Source organism: Dermacentor silvarum, chromosome 4, assembly GCF_013339745.2.
Source record: "Dermacentor silvarum isolate Dsil-2018 chromosome 4, BIME_Dsil_1.4, whole genome shotgun sequence".
Classification (NCBI taxonomy): domain Eukaryota; kingdom Metazoa; phylum Arthropoda; class Arachnida; order Ixodida; family Ixodidae; genus Dermacentor; species Dermacentor silvarum.
Window position 1 is genome coordinate 208,718,971 of NC_051157.2, and position 23,380 is coordinate 208,742,350.

The following is a 23,380-nucleotide window of genomic DNA, read 5'->3' on the forward strand; positions in this document are numbered from 1 at the left end:
GCGATAACAAAATGGGATAAAAAAAAGATCCCACTACCAGTGACTGCTTCGATATTCTTGAGTAGTTACGCGAACGTGCAGGAAACGATAAATATTGTTGACGCACCGTCGTGTAGTGCCAGGTTAGCACTCACCCATCTTGAGGACAAAGTTGTTGAAGCTCTCGCGGTTGATGTTGTTGAGCGTGTCCTTGAGAGCGAGCGCAAAATCTGTCAGCTGCGCCAGATGGCCCCACCTCTCCTGTATGCTGGCACCAGCCTGTGCGTACAAAACAATAGGATACGTTGCAACACTCACACAAGCTGAGAGCTGCTGCACAGCGCTGAAAGCACAACGCGGTGCTTGCACCACTCGCTCTCAGCTGGCAATCTCCAAACGGCCAAAGAAAAATTATTGCGCTAAGAACGCTGAAATTTGAAGAGGGGAAAGCGTTATGTACACTTCTGCTGCGTTTCAGCAGTCGAAACGCAATTTTATTAATCAGATTTGACTAATCGTCGGCGTCGTTATTTTCATCTTGCCACGTTTGTTCCTATCCAGACGAGATTTCATCAATATTTTGATTTGGTGTTCTTGTTAAACGTATTGCTACTTAATCAAAGATTTGCAACATGAAACAGGTTAAGTGGGTGTTTAAAGCTCATAGTTCTTGCCAAGGAAATTAACTACTTGCATAAAGCAATGGTGGTGTTAATATGTTTTTTTTTGCAGGGAAGCACTAATTTTATGCTTTCATTAATTTGGTCTAAAGAAAAAAGAGATGACCGTAGAAAATACCCGTGGGATCAGACCTGGCAGCCTACGCATAACGAGTACGGTGACTGCCAGACTTTCTTACAGCCACAAATAGCTCTTCTGTGAACTTCACGCGAGGCGCATGCTTGCATAATATGGACAGTAAACACGGCGATGCTCAAGTTGAAACTTGTGGAAAACAAACAGACGGCGTTGAAGGGGTGCAGTTCAGTGGTTTTTGTAAGTTTTCGTTTCAATTACTTCCCACGACTGTGATGAATAGAGCAGTATTAATCCCGCCACAAGTAAGACGCCTTATATTCCCTAATGCTTTCCTTGGATGCATTGAGTTTGGAATTTTTTATAGCAACGCGAATTGCGTTCAACTTGTTCGCAGTGCAGTCAATGAGAAAATGTCGGCATAGCCGTGACAAGCACTTGAAATAAAAAAGTGCAAGGCCAGGTCCTCAGAGGAAGCCTTCGACGAAAATGTAGTAAACAGTGTCGGATAAAGCGAATTGCAGTATTTAGGCAAACAAACGTAACAAAGCAAACAAATCTGTAGTCCCGTGACAGGTAGCTGGGCTGTAGGCAAGCCTGCCATACTTTGGTGTAGCGTTAATTTCATATATTATTTTATCGCGATAAAACTCACCTGCACTGCAACCTACCTGCGCTGCAAGAATTTTGGTCTTGAGGCCAAAATATCATTTTAGTTCTCAATGCTCGAAACATTTGCCAGCACTGCAGCTATGGCTGCAGAAGTCAACGTGGTACTCTTTCTCTAGCGGCCATCAATATTCAACGCCACTTGTTTTACATTCTTTTATTGCACAGATATGATCGCTGTAGCAAAATTAGATTTTATCGATCTTAGTGCCGTTTCATTAGACAAAAAGGTGTTTCTCATGCTGTACTTTACTGCGAGATGACCAGGAGCAGAAGCTCAAAAAGCTACCGCTATTTCGACGCGCTCGAACCAACAGGCAACGTGGCAGTACGGCTGTTCTTTGCTGACGACGGTGAGACAGAATCACCCAATTTGCTTGTTCACATGCGAGCTACTGCGCAGCCGAGAAAGAAAGTCGGAGCAGCTGCGGAGACTCGCGGAGGGTGCATGCGACACGGGGACTTGCGGCGCTCGCCACGTCACTTCTTAGCGCCGAATCGCAGAGCATGAAATACGCTCGATAATAATCACCGCAACGCAAGAAAACAATGCGTGATGACTGCTAGTTCTAAATGTGCGCCTCCCCAGAGTCGTAGTTGTGACATATGCCCGTGTTAAATTATTTTTCTTCGTTGAAATCAACATAAATATTGGAGCCCTTGCTCCCGTATTGTGACGGCAGCTGCTCCTTTGACTTGATATTTCAAATGAACATAATTAGAGATATAATGAACTGCGTTACAATTGTTCCAATTTAAACAGATTGCGGGATCGGGAGTCTCATTTTCCGACGTTCGACTTCCCGCTTGCCCCTTCTCCCCTCTCGTCACCTTCGGTTCGTCCTCCTTGCTGAGTCCACTGGCCGCCATGTAGCTCGAGCCGATGGTCTTGATCTTGAGGATGTCCCGGAACCGACTCTGCTCCAGGAGCTGTAACAGAGCAGACCAGCGCTTGTCCAGTCTTTGAAAGCAACAGAATGAAGCGTCCGATTTTACAAACGCAGTGCCTCAACCAGTGGCAGGCGTATCATCCATTCCGGCGAACTCTTTATCTCTTTCTATTTCTCTTTTACTCCACCATCTGCCTTTGTACATGTACAGTAGCAAATTGGACCAAGCCTGTTGGGGCAAAGTTACCGAATAGCGACGCTTATCTAGTATTACCGTTAGTGCCCCGTGAGGTGTAACATCCATGCTGAATTTTGTTTGAAGCCCAAGAACAGAGACAAGTAGATTAAATACGAGAAAGTGACAGGTCAAGCGCATCTGTCATCATCATAATCATCATCATCATCATCATCATCATCAGCCTATATTTATGTCCACTGCAGGAGGAAGGCCTCTCCCTGCGCATCTGTACTGTCAGGACAAGCGCTTGTCTTGTCACTTTCCGGTTTTTAACCTGCTTGTCTCTGACGTTGAGATTCAAAGAAAATTGAGCTTGGACAACGACCAACTAGCCCGAACCGCCATCTTGCTGGTGCAAGGTAGGCATGCGCGATGCGAATTAACTAACGCGCTCGCAGCCGCACCTGATGGGGGCGGTAAAGCTAGCGGTTGAACGGTATGATGAAATATTCTAAAAAAACGTTTTAGCGTCACATCTGGCAGCCACAAGTGCGGGTTACAAAAAAAAAAATTCGACGGTACCTAAGGACTTCTTATGAGTTGTGAATGCGAAAGCGTTAATATCCAATTGAACGGTGCTAAGCTGTCCTTCGAGCTTTGCGCTGCGAGTAATGTACCACAGCGGTACGTGCTGCCCGAGCCAGTAAGCAGCAGACGCCTGCGGTGCCAACGCTGCATGCCACCGACGCGGCGACGCCCTCTTCCCTTACGCAACACCTGGTGCGCTACTGCGCCACCAGGTGTTCGCTTTCGCCCGTTCTGCTCCGTCGTGACGTTGCGTCGCAGCCAATGGGAATCTAAGTGGTGTTTCGCTGCTGCAGAAACCGCCGCTCAATGGGCAATTTGACGCTTTCACATCAAAACACTGGTCACAGGCATACAGGATAATCGGTTACGAGCTTCGGAGGGTTTAAGTGAAGCCCCAGTGTACGTACAGCGTCGAAGTCGGAGATGACCTCGTTGAGGAAGCGAAGGCACTCGAGCCCCTGGTTGTTGACTGACTCCTCGGTGTAGAAGTCGGAGAAATTGGGCATGGCCGCGAACAGAACTCCCACGGAGTCGTGGCTCTTGCTGTACAGCTCCTGCGCAATGGGCGGCGTCATGCAAGGTTTTAGCAGCACTGAGTCGCGGCGACTTCATTGGAGACCTGCTGGTATTCTATTTGAAGGACTAACTCAGACTAATGAATTGAATTTGAGTAGATGTGGTGAAGCAAGACTGTTAGGGTTCATTCACACCATACATTGTCAAAGGTCACGCGACTGACCGCGATTGGCGACCAAGGAGTGATTCAAGTTCATGACTGCTCGTACTGCTATTGCCACGTAAAATGGGTGTCAGCGAATAGAGACGTCATATTCTCGCGCACCTGTATGGTTCAGAAGCGTTACGACTGCAGTCGCGTGACTGAGAAATTGAGCACTGAGCGATTGACCCAAAGCAGTCGCTTTTCACCCCCAAGGCGGCTATTTGTGACCGGTCGCTTTGCGACCAACTTGGTCGCGCGACTTCTGCGAGTCGGCGGTGTGAATGAGCCTTTAGAATGGCAATGCTAGCAAACAAATGCTAAGAGTTCTGCTGTAAGCTTTGATGTTACTACGGAACAGTTGTTTAATTGACCAAAAACAGACGTAACATGATTGAAGAGACATTGAACGCAACGACGTTATCAAATGGCGCGGCCGTTTGTTCTGGGAAGTGCTACATGCGCTTTAAGTATATACCTGTATATAGACGTTCCCGTGCCAATATTTTCGTAAGTGTATTTTAGTCTATGTATCAAAATTTGCGTTGGCACTTTGCAACTCTTCCTTTACTCTGGAGCGAATTCATCAAAAGCACCAGTGCTATCAGGTGTCCCGCAAGGGTCGGTATTAGGGCCGCTTCTCTTTTAGATCTATATCAACGATCTTCCAGTACATGTGTCCAGTTCAATCAGGTTGTACGCAGACGACTGCTGTGTCTATCGCAGTATCCTTTGTGAAACTGATTCGAAGCTGCTGCAAAAGGATCTTGATTATATTTTTTCCTGGTGTCAGGATTGGAAAATGGCCCTCAATCTTTTGAAATGTAACACAATCGTGTACATACACAAAAAAAGAAATCCCCAAATCAATAGCTATTTCCTAGGCGGTGAACGCGTGACTGAGGTTTCAGATTATAAATATCTGGGAGTTATGTTTGCCAATGACCTTTCGTGGAACACAAATGTTCATTACTTATCATTCAAAGCCAGCCGTGCACTCAACTTTATCAGAAGGAATTTCTGGCAAGCCCCTCTTGAACTCAAAGAATTATTATACCTAACTAACGTCCGTCCAATTTTAGAATATGGCTGTTCTGCTTGGTGCGGCTTGGTCTTCTTCTGCGCTTTTGGTTTTTGAGGTCTGTTTCTTATGTCCTGCAGAGTTTGCATATTAATATGTATAATTGTATCCTCTTGTATTCTATTCTTGTATTGTATTCTGAAGGATGTTGTTGGCCTATCAGTGTCTGTGGCGGCTGGAAACATATGCAGTATGTATGTATGTACGGATTGATCTGATTCCCGTTTTTCTGTACTCCCCCCTACAATAATGCCCGTTGGGCGCTATATGTATTGTAAATAATAAGAATAAATACTACAAATTTCTTGCAGAGGTGAAAATTCAGGATATGCCAAAATTTTGCCGATACTAGCTTTGATTTGCTTGAATATGAAAACGGAAATAGTGTCGCACAAGTATCGCCAGCATGAAGTACCCAACATCGGATCTTTTGTCTTTGAGATGGGTGTTCTGGCACCAGGGCAAGAAACGTGCCTTGCGCATATTTCTTGCGCAGCTAGTATGACTCCCGTGTAAGTGTCATGGTAGAAACGTGCCCTTCAGCCATAAGGAAGTTTTGTCTGCTGTAAGGTGTAAGGTGAAACGATGGCGAATTTTCGTTTAGCTCTGGTCACATTCATCTTGGTAACAACTTCAGTGCTTAAAAAAACACACTCACACACATGCACGCACTCACACAACCAAACACTGAAAAAACGACTCCCTCTTTCCCGCAGACGCTTCTCTCTCTCTCTCTGTCTGTGTGTGTGTGTGTGCGTGTGCGTGTGTGCCTGTGTGCGTGCGTGTGTGCGTGCGGTGTGTGGTGCGTGTGCGTGTGTGTGCGTGCGTGCGTGTGGTGTGTGTGTGTGCGTGCGTGTGTGCGTGCGTGTGTGCTGTGTGTGCGCGTGTGTGCGTGCGTGTGTGTGTGCGTGCGGTGTGTGTGTGCGTGCGTGCGTGCGGTGTGGTGTGTGTGTGTGTGTGTGTGTGCGTGTGTGCGCGCGTGTGTGCGTGCGTGTGTGCGTGCGGTGTGTGGTGCGTGTGCGTGCGTGTGTGCGTGTGCGTGCGTGTGCGTGTGCGTGTGTGCGTGCGTGTGTGTGTGCGTGTGTGCGTGTGGTGTGTGGTGTGTGGTGTGTGGTGCGTGTGCGTGTGCGTGTGTGTGTGTATGTGTGTGTGTGTGTGTTTACTTGATGCCTGAAGTTTTACCAAGATTAATTACCAGCTAGCCGAACTCCAAGTTCCTCGAGGTCACATTTAGACTTCGGGTATGAAAAAGTGGCTGTAAGCGCGCCCGTGATAAGAGTACGAGTCACAGTATGGTCAAAGCGTGCAATTCGCACCCATTGGACAGTCAACAACGAATTAAAAGCTACGTTAAAAGCCTCGTGACTTTTGGTATACTGTGCGCCGACGTGGGGGCGTACCAAGTCCGCCACACCGATGCCAAATATAGAAAGCGCATTTCTGGCCGCTTTGGTCGTGCAAATACAAGTTGTGACAAGCGAACATGAACAGCGGTTTAATGAGAGCATAAGGTATTGCCCCATAAAAGCGACGAATAATTGCTCGCATCTTTTTAAAGGACAAGAAAACACGTGAAAGGCAGTATAAAAACGACCTGTGTGAAGAAATTGTTTCTTTTGCACAATTTTTTTTATTCACAGAGTACTTGTGTAGTTTAGGAGAGTTCTCCGTTTACACGGGAAAAGCTTATTCTTCGCTGTCGTACAAGTAAAAAAAGTTCCCACCAATTCAGAACCAAACGCGGCCACTTCTGTAGTTAGACATGAAGATTCAACAAACGCAGGCAGGGTAGTTTACGCCGGTTGCGCAGGTGGCACGGAGGCAGTTAAATTTCTAAACAAGGCCATCGTAAAACGTAAATGCGCATGAATTATGAAATAGCATACGCGAGAAAGGGAATTCTGTTAACAAGATAGGCGACGCTCACATTGTCGTGCTTCATGTTCGAATCAAGGCGACGAATGAAAGTCCCCTCCTCCTTTTCCTCCCTCTTTTTCTGGCTCTTACAAGAATGCCTTGTGCGCTATAAAATTTAGCTGACAGTCGTGCGTTCCTTACATATGTATTGTTATATGCGCTGTTACTCAATTTATCTATAACAGGTACCAAGCAACACAATTTAGCATTATTATGCACTTTGGACATAATGTTTACGCTATTTCCCTTTATTGCATTTCACCTTTATCAAATTTCACCGATGTAGCGTTTACGTTTGAAGTTGGAACTTGCCAACAGTATTCGACTTGTTCCAATCGTTGATTTCATGATTCGTATGTCAGCGTGAACAAAATGAGAGCTAGCAGAGAGAGAGAGAGAGAAAGGCGCAGTGATATTTCCATGCTGTAAGCGTACTGTGTGTTGACACTGGTCTCCAAGCATCACCAAAACGTGCCGTGGCTTACCTCGTCGAGCCTCCGTCGCCCGAGGAACACCTTGGCCACGTGGGGCGGGAGCACGTTGTAGACGAGCGCCTCGTTCTTGCGCCGCATGTCGGCCACCTTCTCCTTCTGCTCCTCTACGTCCTTCCGCCACAAGAACAGCCGCCGCGAAGTGAGCTCGAACTGCGCCAGCACCACGCCGCCGTCAATGTTGCAACGCCATTTTATGCACAGGGAACGCGCGCGACAAGCACCGTTTCAGGCGTTCTCGTTCTTTACTCGTCAGAATTGTGTTAGCTGGGATTGCAGGATAGACTCCCATTGTCTAGCCGAATCAAGGAAATGGCACTCCGCCCTCATCGTATACATAATAGAAAACAATGAGAGTAGAATTACAGCTCATATCCGAAGGTATAAACGCGAGCGTGCAACTAATGCGGTTAGTTCAGTGCTCAGCGCTTTGCGTCCCGTGGAGTGCAGGCGAAGTATTCATTTAGGGCTCCCACTTCAGACAGCGTAACTTCAGCATAGTTCAACGTCCTCAGTATCGACAGCGACAACGGGTAAAGACGACGGAACCGCTCGCACACAACTGAGTAGAGCACCCGGAAGTTGCCACTAATTCGTGTGCTATGCGGGTTTCGTCAGTCTCGTGATTCACATTACCAGCGCAAAGTCAAACGGGAGACAAATAGAAGGCACAAACACCACAAACACCTAACTACATTTACTTGACACTGGGCTACACAGGGCAGGCAACATACCAAACAGCATTATTACCGCGCATGCACACCTCTCACCATCTGACCAAGATAAAAAATTTATTTCGGGTGCTAACAGAGTTATCACCTTTTCTTTTGTTTTGGTGCCCTAATTTGAGGTATTTAGCGTCAAAAAGGAAGATTACTGTATTAGTAGCGCTTGTCTCGTCAAATAAATAGAGTATCTTTCTTTGCCATATTTGAGAGTATTTGAGAGTAAAAAGAAATAATAAGTTGAATATTGAATTGAAACGATGGCACGGATGTGCGCGAATAATTCGGCTTCACATCGCTTCTGCCTGACGCACCAAAGTGTCACGTAAATGTCAATTGCTGTAGTTAAGCGTTCATGGCGTCTGCGCCTTCTCTTCGTGTCTCGTTACATTGTGCGTTGGTAACATGAATCACGAGTTCAGCGACCAACTTTCCCATTTAACACGATTGCTACTGTTCCGTCAGTCTCGGCGAGTGGGCACGTACCTGTCTTGAGATGACTGCCAACGCCAAGCCTATGGCAACCAGGTAGATGAGCTGCACAGCGGCATGACTTAGCAGACGCCTGCGCAACGAAGGAATTCAGCCTCATGTAACCGCAAGACCACATGTACTCATTCACTTAGTTTGATGCGACCACCTTCTATAGAAAATACGCCAAGACCCAAAACAAGCCTTAAGTTCCTTTCTTCAGAAGTCTCCAAAACTGCACTGAGTGGAACCTCTCTATCTTAAATTCTAGTCGGCCTCTAGCAAAGCATTCATGAATACGCTGTTCTGAATAGTTAGGAATGTTGCATATTTTGGTAGCTCAAGCATAGTCTCTCTGGAAATGTGGCTTATATGTGTAGTGAAGCTTCTTTCTGACAATGGCGTGAAAGGGTTGCATTGCGAAACAACCTGCTACACTTGGCATCTGCTATTAGGAGGGTCCCAAATTAATCCTCCAGACTAATAAATGTCTCAATACGCGTAGTAGAATAGCATACATAGTTTTCACAGATGACTTCCACACTCATTATTAATTAAATCAAATTATGGAGCTTTCCGTGCCAAAATCACGATCTGATTATGAGGCACGCCGCAGTGGGGGACGCCGGCTGTATTTCGACCACCTGGGGTTCTTTAACTTGCACCAAATGCACGGTGCCACATTTATTATGGCGTACAAAATGCGCAACCAGACTAAATTGTCTATTGAACGCATGACTGTGTGAATAGCCGGATGATATGAGCGCCCATTTTGAGGCGTGGTTGTGGCAAGCACCACGACCTTAGTTCTCGTTGCCTTTCTGCTGCGTCCTGTCTCTCTCCTCAAGATTGTAGTTCATGATAAAAGACTATCACAACATTTAACGCTCGTATTTTTGTACTAGAAGAAGAATGCAATGTTTTCATGGAGGGAGCGACTGGAGATCACTCCACCGGAGCGAGTCGGCAGAAGCAGACGTTACATGATGTGGCACGGCTGGCACGTTAATCGTGGACGGGCATCTGTGACGTCTGTCAGATGTCCTTCATTGAAAAACTGTCTCTTCCCTTAATTAACTGCATTATTCGAATCTGTTAGACTGACTGCACCGGCACATATCTGGCACCAACACGAATTAAACGAGAAATTTGAATAGAGCGACCGGCCACAGTGACACTGACAACTGACTGGAGTGGATGGTTGAAAACTTGCTATGAAATTGCGTCGCCGAAGAGCAAACATTTCGTGGCCCCGCTCTTGGTCCCATCGCTCGGCACACTGGCTCAAGCTCTGTGGCCCAAGACTGGGGCTATTAAATATTGCCAGCACACTTACGAAAGAACAGGAAACGAACAGGAAAGAAGGAATGTTGTTCTGCCCTCTGCCAATGCTTAAAAGCGCTGAAACTTCTGTGACCGATGCTTCTGTTCTGCTTCTGCATTAACTTCTGTGATCGATGAATTCGTTGTCGTTGTTGTGTGCCTTACTGACATTTTCACTGAAATTGATTCTGTTCTGGCATTTTACACTTTGATGATTACTGAGCAAGCTTTCAAGCGGAAATTTATGTATGCCTGTTTTCCGGGATACCTAGCAAGATATAGAGCTCCACTTTTAATGGGGCTGGCTAACTCTGAGTGCAGTGGTTTAAACAAATGGTTTCCTCTCCTGAGACCTGCATTACTGTTAGCGCACTTCTCGGTCATTACCCGCCGCAGCAGCTCAGAGGCTATCGCGGTCTGCTGCACAGCACGTGGTCGCGGGTTCAAGGCTGTGGTGGCTGTATATCTACGGGGGCGAAATTTACAGTGCTTCTTATGTATTATGCAAGCAGCGTTAGTGTACCGTATTCTAAGCAACTGTAAAACGTTTTTACTATTGCTCTCTTTTTTATTTTTCCCCTCATTAAAAGTTTTCTTAGCTTATCTCTTAGCTATAATTTTGGGATAGCGAGCTCTTCAGTCGACAAACTTCCCTTAGTCTCGCAGTTAACAAACAACACGAAATGTGCGTTATCTTCATCTTCTTAGCGAGTTGCTTCAGAGCGCAAACCAACACGCTCCAAGAAAGGACGCCCGCCCCCCTTTTACACACAACTTTGTCTTGTCACGCGTTCGCGGTACTTTCGCGGTACGTATGAAGGACATGATTTTCAATTATTCAACTACCCTCCCCAAAACCGGGTGGATGGACGCATGTTGCATGCTAACTGCTCCGTCAGCCTAAACGACCCCATAACTGCAGCTTTCATCAGTTGCATCGTGCTAAATACACTGTTGAGCGACCTAGCGTGACACCACCTGAAATGGTGAAAAAAGCAGGTTATCATTAAATGCCACTGCGTGATAGCCAGTTGATACCACGTGATACCAGGTTCTGAAGTTTGCACGTGAGTAATCGCAGATTACCGGAGCTCAGAATGCACGTATAAAGCGTACCATATTCCGGTGGTCCGGTATATTCTGATGGATTCCTAATTCGCGGCGAGCAACAGACCCTTGAATAAAGGCAGTGCCTTGGCTCACTAGGCGATGTTGTCAAAGGGGCTGCGACCTGCTCAGGACATGTATTTGAATTGTCGAGGGAATGCGAAGATTACGTGTGACACTGACGGAAATGAGCATGCTTTTATTCCATAAATAAAGATTGATAATTTGGCTCGGGAAATGGGCGCCAAATGACATATAGCGTCGCTTGACGTTGAAGCAGTGGGCCTGTTCGATTATCCGTCTCTGACAGTCCCGGACTGTCCGAGAGGCTGCACACGCAACGCTCATTGGCTGAAAGCACTGCTTCGGGCAGTGCGGGACTGTCAAGGTCGGATAATCGAAGAGGCCCAGTGTAAACTAAACTGTGTACCGCCACGTGACCTAAAACCCACGCAGGGAGAGCTGTTTTGTTTAGATACATTGATGCATTGCTTAAAATCTAATTTCACGTGCGTATTCTTACTTTCCCTTGCTTCATAGAGTAATTTCTTTTTTAGTTCTAGTTAGCGCTTGTTGAAAAGTGGCGCTGCATTTGGGCAGGCGAACGGCGTGGTGCATCTATGGGTCCTCAAGTGCGCCCCTTTGTCATGGTGACGCGCGTCAGTGCGAGTCGCGTTGTGGCAGTGGTGCAAGGGTTGCTGTCGTATATAGGACAAAACCAGTGTAGGCATTCCTTACCACAATTGGGCCTGCTAGACCGTAGCACAAATGGCTTGGATTTTGGCAGAAGCTCCAACAGAAAAATGTACGCTACACAGACTGCGCTTGTAGGAAACACGTGAGATTATAGCTGACTGCGAAAAAAAAAGAAAGATAAAACTAGCGAATGACCTATGTAGTCGAAAACGTGGTGAGTACGGCCATTAAAGTGACAATTTTAGTATTTGACAACAAAGTAATCATTCTCGCGGAAGGTCTACGTGCTTCCAGCTTCTCACTTTTATTGTCATAGAATTGCCATCACGTCCAGTAATCAATGTTGCGGGCGTCTGTACACAGTTTTAAGAAGAGACTACGCAGTTAAAAAATGTTTTAAAGATTTCTACTTGCTTTCCGAAGAAAACACGGTACTTTTAGGCACTTTGAACGGTACGTTTTCTATTGCGCTACAAAAAACTTGGAGGACGCTTAAGCTTCGTTTTTAAGAGTACAATGCGATATCGTTATCGGGACCCGTTCGCATCGCATTTTTCTTTATGAGTAGGCTTCACTGCAACACACAACGTGCGAAAACCAGCTTACAAAGACCAATCTTACACTGATCCCCTTAAAGTCAGCTTCACTTTTAAACATAAATGCATTGCTGGGAAGACAATTTCACAGGAGCAATTTAAGACGTCTTATATCAAAATGTGAAAGCCCTAGGACCTTTTCATTATTTTATTAATTGTTTGCCGTTGCCCCGAGGCGCGCGCGTGTCCAAAATTTAGGAAGGCTCGGTTTTCAACATTCTCGTCAATGTTGCCTAGAACGAAAGCACAGCGAAACACCATGAGAATTGGAGGACGCTTAAGCTTCGCCTTTAAGAGTGGGAACGCGATAGCATTCAAAGATCCCTGGCTGCTTATCAGGCTTTTTTCTCGTATATGCAAATTACAATCCGACGATATCACGCCTGTAGGTTGTGGTTAGGTCGTACTTTACGATTTTTTTGACAGATTTTACTTTGAGAAATTTCATTTTTGTTCACTAACGCCTTGCGCCACACGGAGGGCCTGTGTGGTCGGGGTGGTTCGGGATGATGTGGTTCGGTATGATTATTTCCGCCAGACGCCGATGCTTAACGCCGACGCCGACACCGACGCCGACGCCGTATTTTCTTCGACACGGGGTCCTTTGCGCTCTCGCGGTAATAGTAGATTATTGAAGGACGGTACACAGTCACATTAAAGAGCTTGTAACGCAAAGGCACAGGACGAAATAAAATAAAGTACATAAAGACTTGAAAATAATACACTGCATACAAGTAGGTTCTTGCTGTTAATTTTACAGTTATCTGTAGCTTGGCTTGGTTAGTCTGCCGTGTCGCTTTATTATCTGTTCAAGTTTGTGAAACGGGTAAAAGCATTACCGGCATTTTTCGTTGCGTACTGTGGCTTGACTAAGAAATTATGAAGAATTGTACATAAACCTATGCGTACACATATTATGTAGGCGGAAAACTCATGCATAGTAATTACTATTTTCGCATGTAACGCAAACAACAAAACACAAGAGCAAAAGAAAACACTGCGTGTCGACATGTGATACGTTGCTCATGCCCTTGCTAAACAGGAAAAATTTTTTTTCTTCTGAGCCGCCTTAGCTTGATCTGCACACGGAAACAAACTTCTCAATGCAAGCATTCTGCAGATTACAGTAGAATATCTGCGAGAATACAGCATACGCCATGGTGGTGTATGCTGGGTGGGTGATGCCGCGGGCGGTTCGCCGATTGTCATTCCTACTCACTGCTGGAGCTTCGGCTGGTCGACTGGCAGAGCGGTGGTCAGGGTGGCTTCGGTTGTCTCGACGACTTCGGCTTCGAATGACGGCGTTGTCGGCGCCACCTTGAAGTGTTCACTGAGAGGAGGCAGCAGGCAAAGTGCGCACTGCAGCGCGCACAGGAGCGCCAGGAAGGCCATCTTGGTCAGGTAGCTGAGCCGCACCAGCACCGCCACGGCGACCAGCGCCAGCGCCGCCACGCTGACGGAGTGGCGAGCGGTGTTCAACGACCGCATGGCGAAGCCCTCCCCTGCCGGCCGCTCGTCGGCGACGGTGGTCGGCTGGACGCCTCCGCTGCTGACGCCCAGGAGCTGCGACACGGTGGAATGGCATTCAACAACAACAACAACAACAACAACAACAACAACAACAACAACAACAACAACAACAACAACAACAACAACAACAACAACAACAACAACAACAACAACAACAACAACAACAACAACAACAACAACAACAACAACAACGACAACGACAACACCAACAACAACGACGACGACGACGACGACGACGACCATGACAATACCGACAACGACAACAATAACGACACCGACAACAACACAACGACAACGACAACACCACCAACAACAAGGACGACGACGACGATGCTCTTTTATGCGCTGGCCTCTGTGCAGGTAACATGGAGTGAGCCGTGTAAGCTATAGGTCCAAGCGCAGACGATGGAGGAGCGTGTCGAACGTGTGGTCAATATTTTGGCTTGTTGAGCACCGCATGAATGGGTCGACTCTGTACAGGATAGACCACTTTGCCTGCGTATCGAACCACGTGCCCTTTCTGTTCGTGCTGGAGGGTGTGAAGAATGGTCCCGGCGTCTAATAATGTAAATGCGACGGGGGTGCATAACGCATGCGCTGCAATATCCAATCTGGCAGCTACTTCGTTCCCTGAAATGCCAACATTGCTCGGCAGACATTGAAAATGTACCCGTGTAACCAGCTATAAAACTAGCGGTCAATGTTTTAATAATTTCGTATAATATAGAGAGGTATACATGATAGCAAACCTTTAGTACTTCTAAGGCTGCTTTAACGGCCGCTTATATGTATAATCCATTCGCGACTGCGGTCACTCTGTGCAATAAATCTTGCGGTCGGTAATAGTCCGAATAGCTCTTCCACCGTGGACGACGTTTTGTGAGAGCCAATAACTGCTGTGTACTTGATGCCGAGAGAGAGAGAGAGAAATAGAAGAGAGGAAAGGCAGGGAGGTTAACAAGACGCACGTCCGGTTTGCTACCCTGCACTGGGGAAAGGGGGTATAGGGATGAAAAGAGAGAGAAAGGAAATAGAGAGAGCACAGTTTCGCGCACATTTGAAACTTCGCACGAAGTCTACAGACGGTCGCCAAGACCTGTCGACTTGAGGTAGTGCAACAAGGCTTTCGTGGCTTTCTGTGCCATCGACGCATACGGCCATGGTCCAAGGATCTTCATTCCCGAAAATGGTCGAGAATCCACCCGGTTCAATGCTGTCCGGAGAGCTTCATGCTCGACGTCGAACTGGGGACAGAGACATAAGACGTGTGCAATTGTTTCTCTGGTTCCACAAGAGTCGCACATGGGCGTTACCCCCATTCCAATGTGGAACGAGTAGGCCTTTGTAAATGCCACCCCGAGTCACAGGCGGCACAATACTGTCGCCTCAGAGCGGGAAATGTTTGATGGCATTTGAAGCTTCAAGGATGGGTCAATTTTATGGAGATGGCACTTCGGGTTAAGAGAAGACCAATATTTGTGTGTCATAGCTTTAGCCACGAAAAGAAGTTTTCCTGCAGCGTCGGTCCTGGATAAGGGGATTGGGACTGGTCGGCCTTCCAGATGAGCAGACCGGGCGGATTCGTCGGCGAGGTCATTACCAGCAATGCTGGTATGTCCCGGTAGCCTGAAATATAATTTCATGCCCTATAGCGATATCTTGACGGTGGTCTTCTCTTATCTCATATACCAGCTGCTAATGAGTCCTTTGATAAATGGCAAAATGCCGACTCTGAAGTGCTGCCTTAGAATCACAAAATATGACCCATTTCTGAGGTGTCTCTTGCAGGAGGTATTGTACAGCAGCACGCAGGGCAGCAAGCTCTGCCGCCGTTGATGTTGTGACGTGTGACAGTTTGAACTTGAGTGTGGTTTTCGTAGCCGGAATGACAACGGCACCTGAAGAACTGGTAGATGAGACGGAACCATCGGTATAGATGTGTATTCGGTCCCAGTAGGTCTCATTCATTAATAGCAGCGTCATCTGTTGCAGAGCTATTCTTGGGTGATTGGCCTTCTTCTTTACGCCCGGAATACTTAGGCGCACCTGAGGCTGTTGCAGGCACCACAAGGGGAATGAAAGCCTTGCTGCTGGGGTGTATCCTGATGGAAGGCAATCTTGATTGGTGACGATAACTTCAGAAAACGTGGAACGAGGTCTCTGAGAAGGCAAAAACGCCAAGTGATGATCGGGGACGCGGGAAAGATGACGGATATGCGCCCTGAGACAATCCACTGCAACGTATGTTTGGATCGGATGATCTTTGGCGAGGACGATTGTTGCATGTGTTGACGCGCCGCGAGGAAGTCCTAAGCAAGTGCGCAATGCTTGGCCCTGTAAGCTCTCCAATGAGCGAACATTTGTCTTGCACGTATTGGACAACAGTGGAAGGCTGTAGCGTAGGTATCCTAGAAATAGAGCTCTGTACAACTGAAGCATGGAGCGTACAGATGTGCCCCATGTTTTCCCGCACATGAATCTCAGTACCTGGGCAATCGACGACAGTTTTTTTTTCAGGTACTTGCAATGAGAGCTCCAGAAAAGATGCCGGTCGATTATTACACCTAAAAATCGATGGGTCTTTCCGTAGGCAATAGTGTGTCCATTACTAGAAACTGGGTATGGCGTCATAAGTTTTCGAGTGAATGCCAGCAATGCACATTTCTCGGTTGATACAGTCAAGCCTTGTGCTTGAAGATATGCTGATGTCAAGGTTGCTGCCCGTTGCAAACGCGCACGCACCTGAGGCCGAGTAACTGCAGAAGTCCAAAGGCAGATGTCATCTGCGTATATCGAGAGGCAGATTGTCTTAGGTAAAATGTCAGCTAGTCCAATGAGTGTCACATTGAACAACGTCGGACTCAATACTCCTCCCTGAGGCACGCCGCAGTACGTGTAATGTTCAGCTGTGGGGCCGTCTTCTGTTTGCACAAAAAACGACCGGCGAGTTATGTAGTCGGATAACCAACGAAGCATGCGGCCGTCGATTCCAATAGTGTCCAGGGAGGTGACGATGGCTTCATGTGCAACGTTGTCATAAGCGCCTTTCACGTCGAGAAATATCGCAACTGATATGCGCTTACGGCTTTTCTCCTGCTGCACAAATGTCGTGAGGTCAATGACGCTGTCCATTGAAGAACGACCCCTACGAAAGCCTGCCATGGAAGCGGGGTAGATATTGTAACGCTCGAGATACCATTCTAGACGTGCAAGGACCATCCTTTCCATAACCTTGCCGATGCAGCTGGCAAGAGCAATAGGGCGATATGCCGCCAAGTCCAACGGAGATTTTCCAGGCTTTAGTAATGGTACCAGCCGACTTAACTTCCATTGCCGGGGAGCTGTACCTCTATGCCATGAGTTGTAAAAGCTGTTCAGAAGCGCTCTTCTTGCCTCTTGTCCAAGGTGTCCCAGGGCAGAATAGGTGACGCCGTCAGGGCCTGGAGAGGATGATCGTTTAGAGACTGCCAGGGCAGCCTCGAGTTCTTCCATGGTAAATGACACGTCCATTTTCTGATGCCGAAATATAGAAAACCAAAGCGGAGCTGTCATTTGATGTAGAACAGTTCTACTGGACGTGGTGCATTTGCTGAAGTGAGAGGAACTTTGCTTCCAAGTAGTGTACAACATATTTCTTTTCAATTACTGAAATGTTCAGTGTCACAGAAGGTTTGATGAGCTGCCGATGGGGATAGTACTTATCTGAACCTATAAAATAATGATGCTATGAAAGTATGTTCGCATGGGCTCATATCGTGTCACCAATTCGTCCACTTCTTCGAAGGAGTTTGTCACGTCACTGGTGGGCATCATGCCTTGTCGATGAAGAGTGGGGACAGATTTTTAGAAACTGCAGTGGTGACGTCGTGGCTATGGCGTTTCGCTACGAAGCACGAGGTCGCGGGATCGGATTCCGGCCGCGGCGGCCGCATTGCGATGAGGGCGGAATGAATAAATATCCATGGTACCGAGCATTGCGCGCACGCTAAAGAACCCCTGGTGGTAAACATTCATCCAGAGTCCCTCGCTACGGCGTGCCTCATATTGAAATCGTGGCTTTCGTCCATAAAACTTCACAATTAAATTAAATTCAATTTAGAAACAATGAAGACGAAAAATTTGAATAGGCGGCTCTTTTTCTCGGCGATTACAATGGCAGTGAGCGTTGAACACGAAAAGTCGAGGGACATATGAACACTGCGGTCACTTTATTTAGCCTGCGTCAATTATAATGTGTGTCGAACGCTAACGTGGTGTAAGACAACGGAATCACCTTTAAATCATAGGAAGTTCGAGTGCTTATAGAACATCAGAAGAATGATACAAGAGAATTACACCACTAGAAAATAAGTGTAAACAAAGTTTGATTCCATCATTGACTACTTATAGTTTTCCTTGTGAATTGCGCTGCCTATCGTTCATCAGTGTGTATAATAATGTTCGAATACAAAACGTTTCACTTCGTCACGAACACTTTTGCTTAAGGATAGGAGAGATAGCGCTAAAAAAAATCACGCCACAGGCTTCATTCCTTCCGAAACGGGGGTGGTTTATAAAATACCCCTGTCGTGTGAAAAGTGCTATGTGGGCCGGACAGGGAGATGTAACGACAGGTTGAGGGAGCACCGTGCGCAGGTACAGGACTTAGCGGGATCAGACAAACTGGCGATTTGGGTAAGTTGGTTATTCATTGCGAAACGTAATGCTTTGCGTAATTGATAGTGGTGCTGTCAAATACTCCAAGTTTCTGGCCCTTCTCTATACGCATGCGCCAATATAGGCCCTTATTTTTGCCCCGTTGCTCAAAAACTACACTCTGGGGTTTCACGCGCCAGAACCATGATATGATCATCAGGCACGCCGTAGTGCGGGGCTCCAGATCAATTTTAACCACCTGGGGCCCTTTAACGAGCACCCAATGAAAAGTACACGGGCGTTTTTGCAGTTAGTCACCATGGAAATGCGGCCGCGGCAGCAGAGATTCGATCCAGCGCCATCGAGCCTAGCAGCGCACGCCACTATACCACCATGGCGGGCCGCCCACGTGACTTGCTGCCACCCGTTTCAAAAGGTTAATGCAGTTGAAGAGCAGCGTTCTACCTTGCCTGTCGCCTTCTTTGTCTCTGCGTCCTTTTCCGTTTATCCTTACGTGTTGGAACATGTCCTTGTCTGTAATCCGTAATCAGCTTGCCAAAGATTCGTATTTTGACACAGCTGTGACATACCTCTGCTTGTGCGTCTCGAGCACTCGAACGTTGTTCGAGAAATGTGATAACCGCAAATATTTTACTTTCATGTTGAAATTATTAAAAAAAGGGTGCATAGAAAATCAAACTTTGGTTGCGGCAAAAGGCGTAGTTACAAGGCGGCAACGTGGATCTAACTGCCGACGCCTCATTCCAAATACCATGTACATTTGGTATGTCGCTTTTTCTGTTGGCTCACTTGAGTGTATTTTTGACCACGAATCTAGGCACACATGTAACGGGCTGTAAAAGCGCAGGGCCACGCAGCATTGCGTCGTGCTGCTCTGTCAGTTTTTTTTTCTTTCAATCGCTTTTATAGGCCATATACAAGGATTCTCAAGAGTGCATCATGGTTGCGCAACAGCCTGTATTGAGTTACGGGTGCCAATCGGGAACCGTTGTGATGAGTACTATGCAACCTTCCGTTAGCTATAGGAGATTTTGTTATTTTGATTGCGCTTGCCGCTGGGCAAGCTTTGGTTTCTAATCTCATCTCGCCATCTCAAACAACTCGCAGAAGCCAGCATGACGGTGGTGCATTTCAGCACTGAAGCAACGCGACACGCTAGCGTCTCGGAGAGTTTTCGCAACCATGTCGCAAAGCCGTCAACGTGAAGACTGGGCCGCGCCTCTCTGGCTTTAGCAGCAGACTAATCGGCTTACTGGTCAAGTGTGCGCCGCCGTGAGTCAGCAGCGTCGTTGGACCTATACCGAAGGCTCTAGTTTTGTTCACTGCAAATAGTACAGCTATCGTTGTCTAGAGCGCATAAAACGCGAAATACATTTATTCGTGTTTGATAATGCATACCAGTCAGTCATGTGGACAGCACTGTGGGCTGTATTATCAGACAAAAGTATGTAACAAATTATCGCGCACGTACGCAGACCCGCTTGTACAGGGTCGTCCAGTGCAAGAGAAAACGCCTCATTAGTATTTAGGCCGGTATAACTTCAACATGCCTTCTACTTCACGGGGGAAATGTGCCGAATATGACGCCTAATGATGATACCGATAATGGAAATAATCGTTTTCTTTATTTAGCGCTGAAAATCAACTGCCATAGGCTGTTGAATACTGATGAGGTGTTCACCCTAAAAGTGGCAGGCCCTGTACGTAGCACGCATGCCTACAGGCACGCACGCACTCCCACCCCGCCTTTACACACACGTGCACAGACAGAGACACCGACGCAGACAGACAGAAGAGCGGTATTGGGAGAACTTGTGCCCACAAAACAAGTGGCAGTCGAGGCACAATGATAGCGGCGAACACAGTCGGCGATCGTCGAAATCTGGTGTACGGGTCAGGCGCGCCTACTTTTATACATGACTCGTGCAAAATTATAGGATAATCACTGGCGCCCGCGTGTCTTCTAGAAGCTACTACACCATTCGTATCACGCATGCACTCTGATTGCGCAAGGTTCGGCGAGAATATACACAACAGATAGAATCAACGATAACATTCCAATAAGTTCCAATCATGCAGGCGCGTCTTGCGCTGAGCGATAGCTTTTAAGTTGTTAGCGGGTGAAATGCAGTCCCCGAAAAAAGGCTAAGGACACGTGTCAATATGACGATGAATTCATTACGTATGTGGTGAGGGAACTGTATGTGTTTGGAGGAGCATAAGATGAAAAACAATCAATGCGAGGCAATAGCTCAGGTGGTCGAAGGAAAGAAAAAGAAACGTACAAAATGGCTTCAATCACAAAAGAATTAGTTCACCAGCTACGTTGTACATGCTTCTTCAAAACTGAGCCTGGCAGCGCGGATAGTCTTGACAAAAAGGTACACAAAGGCGACCGTGTGCGTCGTTAGTGTTCCGTTATGTCTTGTTTAATCTCACTGCGCAAACTCAGTGTTCAAGAACGTCGATTATGACAGGACAATAGTTTCTATGACAACGTTTCTTTTTAATTTTGTCACTCCCTCATAGAGAATTAGCTGAATGGCGATCATCATTTGTGTTCGGTGCAGCCTGTCGCAGTAGGCACTTTCTAGCCACTGCGCGGTATGTTTTATTACGGATGGATGCATGCTAGGAGCCTCCCCTTTGGAACGGGGCGGTGGCTTGAGCCACCAAGCTCGTACTTTATATGGCCTAATGTCCTACCTGTCTTGAACAAATAATAGAAAGAACACGACTAATTTTCATCACCAAACAAACCCCTATTGGGAACTTAGTCTTTGTACGTTCTTTGTCGTTTCGACACTTCCACAAAAGGACCGATCTCCATTGTGGACATGTTTACTTCCCCCTGCTCTCGCTGAACCCAAGGGCTTCAAGGAGGCCAGAGGTGCCTCAATCGATCGCATTCTCATAGAATATGCTCTATCGTTTCCATAACTTTACAGCAGCAAGCATATGCACCTTCTTCTTTATTGTACCTCGCTTTATAAGTGCGCGTTCTAAGGCATCCTGCAGCTTCCCTTTGAGTTATTGTAAATTGTTTCTTTCCTGATTTCATTTTTGCCTCATGAGTCATAGAAGGTTTCTTTTCCTTTTCCGCCACCCATGAGATGCTCTCAGCATTTCTGACTTTGCGCTTGACATTCTTTGTTGCCACGTTGCTCACTATACCGGAAGCGTACTTGCTTGTAAGCTTTCTTGTTCTTTTCCTCCACTGTGAATCAATGTTCTCCCTGTACAAATATCTGAACACTCTCTCAGCCCATTGACTTTTTTTCCATATTCCTCAGTCGTTGTTCATAATCATTTTTACTCTGAGCTTCCCTCACTTGAAAACTTGTCCAGCCCATATCACCCTGCACAGCTTCATTTGTAGTCTTCCCGTGAGTGCCCAATGCGAGGCGTCCCACCGACGTTTGGTTGCCATTCAGTCCTGATTATACCCCTGATTTCAAGCAAACAACCGCATTTCCAAATGTAAACCCTGGAGCCATTACAACTTTCCACATACCCCGGAGCATACCTATGTACCCCCTTAACGCTCTGTGTTTCATGATGGTCAGATTTCTCTTCCCCTTTCATGATATTGTTTTTTCCTGTGCTTCCATATATCTATTGCCTTCGTTTATCCATATGACAAGGTATTTATATTATTTTACCCGAGGTATTTCCTGGCCCTGTATTGACACTGTCTGTTCACTGTTGTCATTGAATATGATAACACCTGATTTTTAGTGCTAAATTTCCGACCTAAATTCTCGCCTTTCTGTGCACAGATATTAGTCAGACGTTACGGAGCGTTTGCAAAAGCGCCCCTTAAGGCAGTAGTCATAACGCTGCTGTCCGTTGAGCTCACAGCGAGCAGCCTCTCTTGCCGGGAAAGCTCGCCCGTGCCTGGAATTTCGCGGGGGCCACGACAAAGCGGCTTATGCGCTAAGACCTCGCAGCGACCTAAGAAGAGTGGTAAGCAAGAAAGAAGAGGCGCGTTTCCGTGCCTCCCGCGAAAAAAAAAGGAAAGCGATAAACTGAGCAGAAAAAGGAAAGAGCCAGACGGAGAGGGCTTCTTGAACAAGGAGACAGACGATGGACAAGTAAAGGACTGGGGGCAAGTCGGCGAAAGCGGCTGGCTGACGACGACGACGTCGCCTTCAGGAGACTCGTGAAATAGCTTTGATAGCTGGTGGCATGACGTAATTTCATGGCCGTCTGCGTCGAGCGGTAGGTAATGCGCGTATAACTGCGCATTTTGCTGCTTAAGGGTTGGCCGATTTCGTGTCGGGGCTTGTCGGTTGGTAAACGAAGGTTTGTGTTAAGTGCGAAGCACTTTAGGAGCCCGGCCTCTCGGCGTCTAATGTGATGTCATGTCGTCGTGGTCGCGCACAAAAACAAGATCTGCCGAAAACTCGCGTCTCGTTCACTTGGTATAAGCCGAAATTGGCATTGAAGGGTACGAATGTATGACTAACATGACTATTAGGTTATTTATTTATTTATTTATTTATTTATTTATTTATTTATTTATTTATTTATTTATTTATTTATTTAAAAATACCTTACAGGCCCAAAGGGCATTGAGTAAGGGGGGGGGGGGTTACTTAATACAATGAAAGCACACGCAAACTAGTATAGAACAGGGTTACAATGCAAGTGAACATCAAAACGCAACGCAACAGAGTAAATTGCAAAATGTAAAAGAAGTCTCCAACGCAAGTGAAGAAAAAAAATATATATGCTGCACAACAGAATACGTTTCCGAAATAAGCACTAAAAGAGCATTTGAGTGCAAGTGAAGAAAAAAAAAAACTAACAAAAACGCAACACATCGCAAAATAAACAAAAGAACTTAAACGACGAGACCATGTTACAGCACTATTTAACAGAAAATATGTACCTCAAGCATCTGGCTAAATGTGTTAAGGTTATTATCAGAGGCGATATGATCGGGAAGATCATTCCACATGCGGATGGCTTGTGGAAGTGCGGATGTGATTGCCAAAGATGCGCGT

General features: G+C 46.6%; 1 protein-coding gene across 4 annotated transcripts in view; it reads right to left on the reverse strand.

Moving 5' to 3' along the window:
- Nucleotides 1-23,380, reverse strand: part of LOC119449210 (adenylate cyclase type 3) — a 233,067-nt gene that overhangs the window by 19,052 nt on the left and 190,635 nt on the right. For 2 of the 4 annotated variants that reach the window (XM_049666343.1, XM_049666342.1), the window contains exons 9-14: nucleotides 13,405-13,748; nucleotides 8,479-8,557; nucleotides 7,262-7,420; nucleotides 3,468-3,614; nucleotides 2,236-2,334; nucleotides 135-258 (exon numbers count right to left, since the gene is read on the reverse strand). In XM_049666343.1, coding sequence (XP_049522300.1) covers nucleotides 135-258; nucleotides 2,236-2,334; nucleotides 3,468-3,614; nucleotides 7,262-7,420; nucleotides 8,479-8,557; nucleotides 13,405-13,748 — 952 coding nt within the window. The remainder of the gene's footprint in view (nucleotides 1-134; nucleotides 259-2,235; nucleotides 2,335-3,467; nucleotides 3,615-7,261; nucleotides 7,421-8,478; nucleotides 8,558-13,404; nucleotides 13,749-23,380) is intronic. The other 2 variants (XM_049666344.1, XM_049666341.1) reach the window with 1 other exon arrangement.